The following is a 14,411-nucleotide window of genomic DNA, read 5'->3' as shown; positions in this document are numbered from 1 at the left end:
TGAAGAATGGCAAAATGGTGATATTGCTCTCAGTCCTTGTCTCCTTTTGTTTTAACTTTAAGCATCTTTGTGAAATGAGCATTTGCAGAACATGCAAAAAGAACTAAATAGCTCTGTTTGCTTAAGGATTTATACAGTGTTTTTTAGGAAATTATTGCTTATTTTCTGTCTTTCTGCCAAACAGCTTATGTGTGAGTTGGGGAATGATGTTATGAATAGAGTTTATGAAGCTGATGTGGAAAAAATGGGAATAAAGAAACCGCAACCAGGACAAAGGTACTATGTGTTAATGTGTTACCTCATTCCCCCCCCCCGCCATCTTGAATATAGCTATTATTTTATTTCACTTTAATTGATATGTATTATTGAAACAGACTGTTCAGAAGAGATCATTACTGCTTCTGTTAAAATGTGGCTGTGTCTCTCTTGGGTTTGTTAATTAGATAATTATATTTTACTAGTCAGATAATAAATTATAGTCTCCAGATGAGAGAGGATCTTAAAAATTAAGGCTCCGGGGTTTCCCTGGTGGCGCAGTGGTTAAGAATCCGCTTGCCAATGCAGGGGACACGGGTTCGAGCCCTGGCCCAGGAAGATCCCACATGCCGCGGAGCAACTAAGCCCGTGGGCCACAACTACCGAGCCTGCGCTCTAGAGCCTGTGAGCCACAACTACTGAGCCTGCATGCCACAACTACTGAAGCCTGCACGCCTAGAGCCCGTGCTCCACAAGAGAAGCCACCATAATGAGAAGCCCGCGCACCGCATTGAAGAGTAGCCCCCGCTCGCCACAACTAGAGAAAGCCCACGCACAGCAATGAAGACCCAACGTAGCCAAAAATAAATAAATAAAAAATAAATAAATTAAAAAAAAAAAAGCCTCCACATAGGAATATAAAAACTCTTAGCAGTTAAAGGAGACAAAGTTCTGTTAGTGGCAGGCCTTTAAAAAGAGTTAATCTGTTCATTAATGTCTCCAAGGATCAAGTTTCTACTACCTACAATGAATAGTATCACATTGTTTGACTTCGTTCAGCAAATATTTGTTAATTATGTATTTCATACATGGCATTATTATATTGAAGAATTACAGATGAAAAGAGTAGCTTCTGGTAGGGGAGAGTACTTACTTAATTGCTGTGTTTGAAATTTTACTTCCAATTCTATATATGGAGACTCTGAACGAAGTGGCCGCCTTCAAGGTAGATAATTAGTTTTGTTGTTCATGTTATTTTTAGACTTTATGATTCTTTATATTAGGTATTAAAATTTTATTTGCCATAATCCTATGTTTGATTATATTTTTATGATAATTAATGCTTCTTAAAAGTTATTGCCCTCTAAACCAATACCACTTAAATCAGATTCTTATTTTTTTGCTCAAGCATGTCTGTTTGAGTTATTTCAGACCTTGAGATATCCTATTTTAGCCAAAGACCTAGGCATTTTAGAAGGATGTAAGTAAGAAAAGGTATAGAACAAGCTTGGTGTTTTATAGTTGTATCATAAATCAAAAATTTTAAATGTGATACCTTTTTTGGTCCCCCTTAAGTTAGAAATGCTATGTTGTTTTGAAGTAGTTGTCTTACGAAGAATTATGGTCATGACTAGTGATAGTTCAGTATGTGACATTATTTATCAGAGTAAAAATGGAATTAAAGTTAATTTCTGTAAATTTTAATAGTTTCTTGGTAATGTTTTTCATTCTGTAAAAAGCAAAAGAGAATATGTATAGGACTGAATGAGCATAGAAATTAAGACAATAAGAGAGTGCCATGTTAATACTTGTGATTTTTCAGTTTATTGTTTGTTTTTCATTTAAACATGAAATCATAGTTCATTAAATATTGGGAAGGAAAACATGCTGTAGAATGTTGCAAATTCAGTTTTAACTGGTATGACATTTAGTGACTTTCTTTGAAAAATTCAATATGTAATGGCTTCTTTTCAGTATTAGCCATGCTAAGAGATTAAGCAGAACATCATGACATTTTTATGTATACCAACCAGACAGGAGAAAGAGGCGTATATCAGAGCAAAATATGTGGAGAGAAAATTTGTGGATAAATATGCTATATCATCATCACCTCCGGAGCAGGAAAAAAAGATTGCCTCCAAAAGTTGTGAAGAAAAGAGGCTGAGCATTTCTAAACTTGGGACAAGTGAACAAGTTAGAGCATCTCCCCAAAGTTCAGGTATTACAGTTTACTTGTTGTCTATATAAATATTTTCTTAAGCTGAAGTCACTTTCTTAATCTCTGAATTAGTAGCTGCTGTAGATTTTATAAATGCTAAAAACCGTTTCCTTCTGTATATCCTGAAGAAAAATTGGATTTCTCTGTCTTTCAAACAGTTAAATTTAAGTAGTGTTCTGATAATTCACATTTCTAGGTACACTTGACCCTTGAACAACTCGGGGGTTGGGGCACTGACTCTCCAATCAGTTGAAAATTCTCATATAATTTGTAGTTGGCCCTTCATGTATGCGTTTCCTCCACGTCTGCTCTGCAGTTCCTCTGTATCATTGGTTCTGCATCCGTGGATGCCACCAATCCCAGATCATGTGGTACTGTAGTATTTAGTATTGAAAAAATCTGGGTATAGGTGGACCCACGTAGTTTAAACCTGTGTTGTTCAAGGTTCAACCGTAATGTGTATATTCTTAAGGAATAAAACTGCTTAAAATGGAAGGGGAGATGGGAATTGCAAATCTATCATGCAAAAAGCCCTAAATATCTGATTAACCACCTAATAGCCTTCCTGTTTTTTCCTCCTAAATTTTTCCCAGTAACGTTTTTTCCTGCCCTTTTCCCTTCTTATGGCCTGCTTTGTGCTTTGCTAACTTGCATGTCCCCAGTGGTTGCTGTAAATAGCGACGAGGCCAGGCGGGAGTCTCTGTTCTGTCCTGATGAGCTAGATTCACTCTTCTCCTACTTTGATACTTCTTCAAAACTACGTAGTAGTAAGTACTACTCTTGTGGAGCATTCCAAGTCTGTGCCCGTGGTCATTGTGCAGTGTGGCCATTTCTCTAGATGTTACCCATTGTCTCAGAATTACATGTTACTTACAGTCATACGATAAATTAACTCTTTACTACCCCTGACACATTACGGGGTAATGAGATATGTTGTGACTCTGAAAATAAGTTTATTGCCAGGCTTCATGACTGATTCATATTTTGATAAGTGAAGTGTTCCAAAGGATTAAAATTGTCATAAATTTATTCTACTGGTGGTGGCTGAGATTACGTTGATGTATCAGAGCTCATTTTAAAACCTCATTGATTGTGGGACTTTTTTTCTTAATGGTGCAAACTTTAATCACTAGCTGGTTTTTCTTTAAAACAGTCAAAAGTAATGACAGTGGAATCCAGCAGAGCTCTGATGATGGAAGAGAATCTTTACCTTCCACAGTGTCAGCCAATAGTTTATATGAGCCGGGTGAGTTTTGGTGAAATTCAATGTTAATTGGTATTGTTTGCTGAAAAATGCATGTGGAAAATGCCAAGTTTGATTAAATAGTTTCTGAAGGAAGTGGTTAGTCTTTTAGAAGGTACTAAGGGGCAGTTAATACTGCTGAATGAGAAAGCAGCTATTTTCATATTTGGAAGTTCTCTCTTAGCTGTACATTTTTCTAAGCCTCAAGATATGTGTCAGTAGCTAAGGATAATTTTTAATCCACGTGAACGGTATTTCTTATTACCCGTTACCTTTTTTTGTGGCCGTCTTTTCTTATCAGGAGAAAGAGATGAGCAAATCCCCCACATCCTCCCCAAGTTAGGTTTTTCTTCTGACCTGTGCTTTCCTCCTATATTCTCTCCTTTATGATTTCAGTGGTTATGATCTTGCAGAATACTCAGGATAGTAAGCATTCTTTAAATTATTTGAACTGCTTGTACTGCAAATTGTGATGATAGTATAGGACCATTCTAGGAATAAAGTGAGGTTTGGTCTAGTAGTGAAGTCCTTTAGGGATTCTTACTGCCTCTTCTGAGTCTCTAAGTCCAGGCTTATAGTCATATGCCTAATTTTAATCTAATACAGAGTAATTTACCTATCCATTGGATACTGGCAAGGCCATAAAGGCCTGGTGTACTAGTCGATGTATTTATAAGAGAGGAAGGTTGTGGAGAGTGATTAGTCTATAGGAAATAAGATTCCTTTGTGAACAATCTCCCATTAGCTCATTTTGTTAAACTAGTGGTTTCTTATGTCACAACTTTCATACTGTGATACAGGTAAGAGTTTGCTTTTTCAAAAAGCTGTGGTAAGATACACATAACGTGAAATTTACCATCTTAACAATTTTCAAGTGTACAGTTCAGTGGCATTAAATCTATTCACATTGTTGTGCTGCCATCACCACCATCTATCCACAGAACTCTTTTCATCTTACAAAACTGAAATTCTGTACCTATGAAGCAATGACTCCCCATTCTTTCCCTCCCTCCTTGCCAAGAGCTCATTTTTATTGATGTATTTGTGTTTGCTTTTCAGAGGCAGAAAGGCAGGATTCTTCTGTGTTTCTCGACTCTAAACATCTTAATCCAGGACTCCAGCTTTATAGGGCTTCGTATGAAAAAAATCTTCCTAAAATGGCTGAAGCTTTGGCTCGTGGCGCAGATGTGAACTGGGCTAATTCTGAGGAAAACAAAGCAACACCACTTATTCAGGCTGTATTAGGGGTATGAATTTGTAAATTCAGGTCTTCGGTGGTAGTAGAGCATAAAAAAAAATCATAATTCATTTTGAGCATAGCTTTAACATTGTTTGCTTTAAGAGATGGGATAGAAAATAGAAGCAGCTAGTAGTGATTTCTGAATATCACTTTGTGTAAGCTCAATTTTTTTTCTTAATGAGGGAATTCTAGTAATGAAAGTAGTGGGTTTTGCTAGATCACAAACTGCATATTGAATCCCAGTTAGAAGTAGTTCTTGGGAAGAAAATAATATAATTTATCATATCTCCACTTTTTGCGGGGGGGTATTTTCTCTTTTGGGGAAAATACAATAGAAAGGCTATTAGAGTAAAGTAAATACTCTGTTAATAGAAATATATTGTTGTTTGTTTGCTTTTTGTCCATTGTTAACCTTCTTTTTTCCTCTAAGGGCTCTTTGGTGACATGTGAGTTTCTCCTTCAGAATGGTGCGAATGTGAACCAGAGAGATGTGCAAGGGCGGGGACCACTGCACCATGCCACTGTCTTAGGGCACACGGGGTAAACTAGTGCTTATATATTTAAGTAGATTTTATTTGAAAAAATTATTTTGAAATAATGTTTTGCTCTTTCTCAGGTTAAGATTGTTAGCTAGAGCTGGTAAAGTGATACTTTCCTTGACTTATACTGTCATGCTGGAACTTAAAATTTTTTAAAATTTCATTCAGAAAAAAAGATATGGTTACTTTTCAGATAAGAAAATTGCCAAGCTTACTTTGAACTTTACTAATTCTTTATATAGATCTGTTTTAGTATTTAAAACTGTGGTGAAATTGTGGTGATTTCATCAGACAACTTAAGTCTGTATTTGTGTATTTTTATGCATGTACGTACATTATGTACATAGCACATACATTTTGGGAGAGTTTTGTAACTTTGTAAATTTTAGTTTTCCCACAAGGTAGTTAATTCTTATTTTGTGCTATGGATGTGTGGCTTCTGGAGCAATATTTAGATTCACAGAATAATAGAGCCTTAAAAATGGGCTTTCTACTAGAGGGTACAAATAAAGTCAAAATATTGGCCTTATATAAAGTTTGTGTCATAGGTCATTGTTTTTCAGTAAAATATCTCAGGATCTCCAAGTCTTATTACCTGGACAGACAAGAAACTGTCCTTTTTAAATGTTTATTTATAGCATCTTCTATTTTCATCATAGTTTGTTTTGTTTCCCTCTATTAGCAAGAAGATTCAGTTCAATAACTTTATCATAAAAACTTTTCTCTACTTAAAAATGGCTGTATTTAACTCATCCTTTGTATTTTCTTCTTAATCATAATTATTCCCATTTTACTCCATAGACTCCATTTATTCATTTTTTTCATTTTTGTCAATTTCTTCAAGTTATGAATATTTGTGGAGTACAGTTGGCAAGATTACTTCCCACTCGTTGCTGTTGTATTATCCTTAATATATTATGACGTTAACATTGCCTTGGCTTTCTTCTTTCCCAGATAATGACCTTGAGTGATTTTTGTTTTATTTATATTTATAGTTATCTGTGTACATCTTTTTATTATATTCCAGGGTAGGGACCATAATTTATACATCCCACTATGCTGTATATTATCAGGTTAAATGTGAAAATTCCATGAGATTTATGAAATGTTGATCATGGTAGATTTTTATTATTAGAATCAATAGTCAATAAATCTTTGTAGAATGAATCAAGAATTTCCTAATGAAAATGTTATTTCTTTAAGTAGTGCTTTTTATTTTTTAAGGTGAATGCTAATTTTTTTTCTTATCGGCAATATCTCAAAAACGCTGTTCCCTTAAACAGGCAGGTATGTTTATTCCTAAAACGAGGTGCCAATCAACATGCCACTGATGAAGAAGGGAAGGACCCTTTGAGTATAGCTGTGGAAGCAGCCAATGCTGATATAGTGACCTTGTAAGTGTTTTCTTTTCACTTGATTATTTCCCATACACTGTATTACTTATACAGGGTTTAAACGTAGAGTTTCGTGTGTAGGCATGAAATTTAAACTTGGTTCTTCACTAGAAGCCATTTACTTCTCTAAGCACGTTAAATGTGTGAAGCAATTTACATACATGAACTTACTTGGTTCCCACATCAACCCTGTGAGGAAGGTTTTATTATTATCAGCCTCATTTTATAAGGAAGCCAAGCCACAAATAATTTGAGAAACTAGTAAGTGGTAGAACTGGGATTTGAAACCAAGAATTCTGGCTCTAAAACCCGTGTGCTTAGCCACTTCTGTTATACTGCCTGGCCAGTAGGAACAGAAAATCAGTAACTTTTCTGACTCTTTAACTCTCAGTACAGTACTGGGGTGGGGAGCTGGATTGGTATAGTAACAGGCAATTTTTCTACTACCTCAGGAATTAGAGGATTATAAGCAGGGAAGCCAACTGCGTTGATGTTAGTAACTTTTGCAGTTGCATTTCCTTTGGGCAGTGATAATTAGGGGACCTGTTCGTGCTTATTTTTTTAAAGAATTATTCGTATGAGTACTCTATTTTGAGGTAAAAATATTTGTTTGAATACAATTTAACATGACCTACTAAAGACAGAATCTTGAGACCTTTATTTGATTTTCATTTTAGATCAGAGTTGTTCATTACACTTGGAATCTAGGAATGTGGTTGTCACCTACACTTTATTGTTATGTAGGAAGTCTCAAGCATATGTTGTATGAATAGCTTATTCATTCTATTCTGAATGAAGCCCAGGATTGCTGATTCCCTGTTAAATAAGTAGAGATAGTTCCATCTACACTACTGAATTTTAGTCACTTACAGATAGAAACTCCCTTGACTGTCTTGAACTCCTGAGCTCCCACTGAGAATTCTTGACTTGCCATATATCACCCCTCCCTGACCCCTGTCAGATTAAAACAAAATGAAAAAACAAAAGAGCAAAACATATTTTCTCTGTACTTAGCTTCTTTTCCTCACTGGAGGGGTTATTGTTATTATGGAGACTATTGTAGGAAAATTTAGGTCTATTAAATCATTATAGACTTAAAATTGGAGAAAGGTAAGTTATTAAAGAAAAGATAGGAGTGATATATAGAGAAATTAACCCTGGCTGCAGCTTCCCAGGCAATTCTTACAGTAATGGCCCCTCTTCCCCCAAAATATGGTCCCAAATCGTCTTTTCTCATTTTGCTTTGTATGAGGATGTCAGTTTCACTTACAATTTTTTGAAACAGGCATCCTCTGTGAAAAGTCCAAATACCAAAAAGGGAGACTTATCTTGCTATTATTAATTCACACAATGGTTGAAAAGGAAATGGCAGGGAATTGTGGTACTTTGAAGATAAGAAAAGCCCATGTCAGATGCGGCAACTGCCAGAGAGAGCATGTTAGAAGAGGGTGACAGAAGTCGGGGAAGGCGATGAGGATTTGGCAGCCTGGAGGACAGGCAAGAAGTACTGAGTAGGAGAGGGGCACCACAGGTAACATTTGCCTGTTTCAAAATGTTGCTTAAAGTTAGTAAGAAAATGAGAGGATATTCTTGTTTTCTTAATCCAGTGCTACAGGTCTTCCTGCTGCCAGGATAAATAACCCAAAAAAGAATGTATAATCAGTATAGTAACCATGCAAAAATCTTGGTAACCTATGGTCACCTATTATAATGTCTGTAGGTCAGAATATATCCCCAGTATTTATAGATAACACATGCTATTTATACATCTGGAACTACCGTACCTCAGGGTGAACCAGAATGAACTTATGACAGGCTACTGCTTCCATTCTATAGAAGCAATAATTTCAGCAGTTGGCAGTTAAAGTTTGACAGGTTGCTTTAGGAGCCAGGAATTCTCTGTGTCTGGAGGAAGTAAGCTGCTAGAGGTGCTGCCAGGAACCTGCTTAAACAGAACTGAAATGCCCTTGTTAGAAGTCTTTTATTGTCTTCTCTCATGAGAATTGTATAAGATAAAATACAGTTATTTTTGTATCTCAGATTGCTGGGCCTGATAAACTAAGAGTACTTTTGTTTCAGTGGCAAATACTGGTAAAAGAAAAAATTACATGAATACGTCTTAGCTGCGTATGTAATTCATTAGTTTATGAATATTTATATTGTATAACTTATCTAAAAAATTCTTTTATTTAATTTTAGGTTACGTTTAGCAAGAATGAATGAAGAGATGCGGGAATCAGAAGGACTTTATGGACAGCCAGGTCAATATTCTACTAATAACCATACCGAAATGCAGTATAAGAAATGCATCCAGGAATTTATCAGTTTACAATTGGAAGATTCATAGTTCTTTAGCAAACTAACTTAATGCTACAGAGTTTTAATAAATTACTTGTAAATTGTGAGTTGTTAGGTATATACTGTACTTACTGAATTCTTGGGAGTGGCTCACTCTCGAGCCTTTAAAAATCCGTAACTATTCCTATTACAGAACACATTTACTTGCTGTATTTAACTCTGGCTGCTGGCTTCTTTATCTGCTGTACAGATGTCTTCCATATACATTCCAGAGAGGCGAATGGAATGATAACGTATCTTTATACACTTACAGCAGCACAGCAGTCATTTTCTTTTTGGCTGTCAAGTGAATATAACAAAATTGTTTTCTTTTTGTTATTCAGGGAATTTCTGTAAATTGTGTTCAGGGAAAAAACAAATCACTATGTGTTGACATATAAAAGTCAGTATGGAAAATGCCTAGAAGAAGTTTATTGAATTAAGAGTTCCGTATTTGATCTAAAAATGAGTTGAAGGTTTAAGAATAAAATTTACCAGTAGGTTAAGAAGTCCATAATGCGAATGGAGTTAGTTTAAAAGGTATAGGGAAAAGGTCAAATTTTATCTTGTACCTTTGCCCCAAGTAATTGTACAATATCTGTTGGATAAATGGAAGTATTTAGAAGAACATTTCATGAGCTTGATGGCAAAGTAGACGTATTCTTATTAGAGAGAACTCAGGATCAGCTCAAGTCTCATTTTGAGTAATTTTTGAGTCGAGATGTCAAGAAAAGCAAGAAATGTTGCTGATCAGATTTCTTTCTTTGATGAACATATACTGATTAGACATTCTTCACAAAGAAGAGAGTAATAATTAGATCTCCAGTTTCATGAATTTGAGTATATGAATTACTAATTTATCTGTTTTAAATTCATATACATGCTGGTTAAAAATTTCAGGAATTCATGACTAAAATAATTGAGAATGTTCAGTTTTAAGTGAGTATGTTTGATTTTTTTTCAATGACTATTAATGTATTATTTTAAAAGTGGCTTGTGATATCATCTATCTTTCCTGTTTAAGTATGTTCTGAAATTTCTGCACTTTATGCTAGCTTCAGCCATTTACTTTTATTTTAGCCAGATTAATATATAACTAAGATAAATATAGGGCCATTCCTTTCTCAGAGGACTGTATTTATTACTTATTTTTGGTCTAATTTAATAGGGAACAAATAAGAACTTTGAGAATAGAGGCACTTCAGCTAGATACTTCTAATCTAGGGTGTCCCACTTTAATCCTATGGATCAAACAATACTACTGACTCATGATGTACCAAGTTGTAAGAGTGCTGATTAAGGGTGAAGTCTCAGCGTTAATTCTGAATTTCACCCATTTGTTTTAAACTTGAATGTTAGACTTTAAATACATTATAATTTTGTAACAGATATACACTTAAGTGATAGTATTACTAGGCCATTTTTGAGGCCTTTATGTTTAAGCACTTTAAAATGAAAATTATTCAAAGACTATGACCTGATTCGTGAGATAAGAGTGAACTTCAAGATTTTAAGTTAAACAGTTTTTTTTTTTTCCTGACATTTTAAGTGTAAATGTTTGGTCAGCTGCTCTTTCCTTAGGTGTTTGCTGATGAAGCTGCACCCAGCCGATTAGTCAGAAGGTCGGTGGGTGACTTTTCTCTGGAGCTGGGAAGCTTGAAAGGACAGGTCCTCTTATGTTCTTGCAGCTTCTAGTTCCACCTAAACTGCTCGGGCTTCGGCCCCCATCTAGGAGCATTCAAATGTCTCTTTCACTGTCGTTTTATGTATAAGTTTATGAGTATATACCTTCTGCTCAACAGTAGAAAAACAGATTTTTCCAATTTATTTGAATGAAAATTTGAAGAAAAGCCTTATTTAAAAAAACAAGCTTTCCTACCACTCAAATTTTAGCTTAGAAAAGATTAAAAAATAGATCCAAAGTCTGGAAATGGTATATCAGCAGAATAAAATGAGATTCTGATTTGGTAATAATTAGATTTTAAATTCATTTGGGGGTCTCATAGTTAAAGCAGAAAAACTTTATACTTATACAGGTGACATGGTAAAATGGCTCAGCAATTGCTCTCTGGCTACTTTTCCTTTATGAGTCTTTGGAGAGCAGATATTTTTGCTCAGGCAGCAGGTCTTTTTTCTTCTCTGCTTATCACTGTAAATTTCTCTCTCATAGATTTTGGTTGGTTGTTTTATCTAGATCCTTTTTTTGTTGCCTAGCAATAGAAGGAAAACCTCAGAATTCTGAGTAGTTTTAAAAGGCGGGTATTTTCAATTTTTTCATGATGAAGAGCCCTACCATTAAAAGACTCAGATATAATCTTTGGGAATGATGGACCTATTTCTAGGAAACCCCACTTTTGAACTTTCTGTCTACAACCCTATGGACCTGAGACCCCCTGTTTTCTGCAAGGCGACTTAAGAGCACACATTTCCTGAAGGGAAGATGTATCCTTCTTTGTCAGTTCCCACACCTCGTAGGAGGACTGGGTGGGTGAGTGCAACATCACGCCGTGCTCTCAATTGTTGGAAACCAGTTTGGTGGTTCCCACCGTCTCTGGCTCTGTGACTCCTCTTGATTGTTGGCAGAGTTTCTCAGCCAGTTGAAAATCACTGCTTTAGTGAACCACTACTGGTTACCTGAGTATGTTGCTGATGAAGGTTGATCATTGATCTAATCAATTACAAAAAGGAAGCTGTAATCAGCCCGGAAGGGGCAGGATCATACACTGATCACCTGGGAGTAGGGTCTCACATGCTGCCATATCTTTGAGGGGAGTACATTTTGAGAGCAAAATTAGCAAAATCTTGGATCATCACTGCTGTTGCAGTGCTTATTCTGAATACCAAAAATCAAGAACTATTTTAAACTATCAGTGGAAATATAGCAGTCCACATTTCAAAGAACTCAGAACTGTCCAGGCACATGGAAAAGTTAACTTTCTGAAGAGAAATAGAATGTGATGAAGTAATTTAAAGAATATAACTTAGTATTACAAATATTGGGTGGTTAGTTGTTTACTGTTTATAATAGACTGTTAAATGTACTCATATGAACTTTCCAGGGCAACATATTCTGGGTTATTGTTTATGTATTCTAGTGTAGACAAGTTATATTTGCCGTGAGAAACATTCTAAATGATTAAAATTGTATTTAAAGAATCACATTGAAGTTCAATTTGTGTTAACTATATTAAATATCTTAGTCACTATTGTTATTGTAACGTTTGCTTTCTGACAACACATTTTGAGGCCTAAGAAAGGTATTATATTGATAAGTCCCTTAATTAACATTTGGTTAGAAACTGAATGTTAACAAAAAGTTTTGTGTATGTGTGTGAAGGTGAGACTTCCTTTTGTATTGTATTAACTCTTTTAAAATGTATTCAGTAAGTGAAACCAATGAGTAGTGTAGCACCAACACTTTCCTTCAAGGAAGCATTTAATTCAGTGAATAAAACAAATCTTATAATTTGTTTTGCATGGTACGATGGTTCTACTAAAATGTACTCGTGTAGTAGGTACTTTAAAAACAAAAACTGGGAAACGACAAAAAGAAAAAAAAATCCCACAACCTGTTATACAAAATATGCATTGCTAATAGTAGAAGCCATATATTGCCATTGTACTGTTGTAATACTTAAGATTGCTCACCTGGTGCTATCTGTAAACTATTTGGCATTAGCATCTATTAGATACTTCTTCCTATTTCTTCTTGAATGTATAATGTGTGCCTTTTAAGTTATTTCTGGTGTTGAATGGTAAATTCAGTGTGGTATTTTTGTATTATAATCTGCACTTTACACTTTCTTGGAAAGTAAAACTCCAGACTCTCCAGTTTAAATAGTATTTTTAAAATATTTATAATGTTTACAATAAATATTTTAAATATTTGAATTCAACATCTAAGAGTAAGAAAAAAATTTAAATATTTTATATGGTTTGTTAAGTGATGTTTAATGTTTGTCTCTTCTCAGTTTATTTTATATCTTTTAGAGTGGCTAATAATGGGAATAGATTGTAGTTTGTCTTTTAATGTGGGGTAAACTTTTATGAAATGAAACATGGGTGTAATTGAATTGTCTTACCCGTTGTTCCACCATATCAACCTTTATTGTTTTAGTAACAATAATATGAGTTAGATGTTACTCTTAGCCAACCTATTAAGATTCTCTTCTTACTGTATTTTTTCTTTTTAAAGTAGATTGATTGATTCAGGTCATGAGAAAATTTCCAGGGCTAAATGAAAAACTACATAGAGATTTTAATAACTTGCTTTTTACATTGACTAAATATTAAAAGCATTAAAATTTTTTTAATTGAAAATCTTGGGTTATGCTGTTAGACCTTTTACTAGATCTGTATCCCCCTCCCCGAGATTTTTTCTAATTCTCTAGCTTTTGGTATGGCATCCATTGCCTCAAAAAAATCTCGCTTTTTAAAAGCTGACAAAACTTACTGCACTATTAACAACAACTGTAGCAATGAGTGTGTAATAGATGGATGCGAGGTATCTTATGGGGAATAATTATAAAACCGTGTTCCAACAATAATAATCTAAAACAGTATTTGACAGTCTAAATCTTGAAAACAGAATTATGCCAACCTTCTGCATAAAGCTAATATGTTTAACAGGAAGCATTCATGATGAATGATTCATCTTGAAAATAAGATTTCATTTTATACAAATCTTTTGTCTGAGGAGTTAGCCTGTATGTGTGTTATATATTTAGTTTTTCATTGCAAGAAAAATAGTATTCAATCCGCTATAATATCAGTATCTATAATCTTCTCTACAAGCATATTTGTACGTATACACATTTGTATTACTCTAATTTAGCAGATGTCTTTGATATTTATTCCCCTTTTGTCATAGCATCCTTGCTCATATGACCTACAGTAAATGAAAAACTAAATGTGAAATGATTTTAAAGTCATTTTCTAGGCTTTATTATTTTATAAGCCTAGTAAAAAATGGATTAGGTGCATTAGTTTTAGTTAAGAATTAAAGTTTGAGTAAAGACTTACTTTTTCACATGCTATTTAAATTAAAATGCCTTTAATTAAAAGATAATATTAAAATATGAGGCCTTTTTCCCCACATGGTTATTAGTTTTGTCTTGCTAATAACTTGCATCCAACAGAAACATTAGTGTTTGTTTTTGGTCTTTTCTTTTGGCCTTGATCAAGGGAAATATTTATTTAAAGAATGCCTTGTTTATTTAGAATGACATGATTTACCTCATTTAGAATGACTTCTATTTCTCATGTGTTAATAAATGTATTTCTTTATATTGCTTTAAAACACTTGCATCTTTGCTCTTTTCTAACTCTGAACTTTCCTCTGTGGCTGCATCTGAGGTGCTTTCTTCAGGTATAGTTTTTTTTTTTTTTCTTCCACTGTATACTTTCCCAGCACTTATATTTAGTTGGTCTTTTTTCTTCTAAAAATGCTCATCTGAACAAAATT

At 34.5% G+C, this 14,411-nt stretch overlaps 1 protein-coding gene across 5 annotated transcripts in view; it reads left to right on the top strand.

Moving 5' to 3' along the window:
* Positions 1 to 14,411, top strand: part of ACAP2 (ArfGAP with coiled-coil, ankyrin repeat and PH domains 2) — a 151,901-nt gene that overhangs the window by 131,996 nt on the left and 5,494 nt on the right. For 3 of the 5 annotated variants that reach the window (XM_057545292.1, XM_057545289.1, XM_057545290.1), the window contains 7 exons: positions 185 to 276; positions 2,010 to 2,194; positions 3,348 to 3,440; positions 4,497 to 4,684; positions 5,108 to 5,217; positions 6,500 to 6,610; positions 8,810 to 8,871. In XM_057545292.1, coding sequence (XP_057401275.1) covers positions 185 to 276; positions 2,010 to 2,194; positions 3,348 to 3,440; positions 4,497 to 4,684; positions 5,108 to 5,217; positions 6,500 to 6,610; positions 8,810 to 8,871 — 841 coding nt within the window. Of the gene's footprint in view, positions 1 to 184; positions 277 to 2,009; positions 2,195 to 3,347; positions 3,441 to 4,496; positions 4,685 to 5,107; positions 5,218 to 6,499; positions 6,611 to 8,809; positions 14,316 to 14,411 lie in introns of all 5 variants that reach the window. The other 2 variants (XR_009008126.1, XM_057545291.1) reach the window with 2 other exon arrangements.

This window comes from Balaenoptera acutorostrata, chromosome 4, assembly GCF_949987535.1.
Source record: "Balaenoptera acutorostrata chromosome 4, mBalAcu1.1, whole genome shotgun sequence".
Classification (NCBI taxonomy): domain Eukaryota; kingdom Metazoa; phylum Chordata; class Mammalia; order Artiodactyla; family Balaenopteridae; genus Balaenoptera; species Balaenoptera acutorostrata.
The sequence above is the reverse complement of the archived record's forward strand: the minus strand, read 5'-3'. Positions and strand labels throughout refer to the sequence as shown.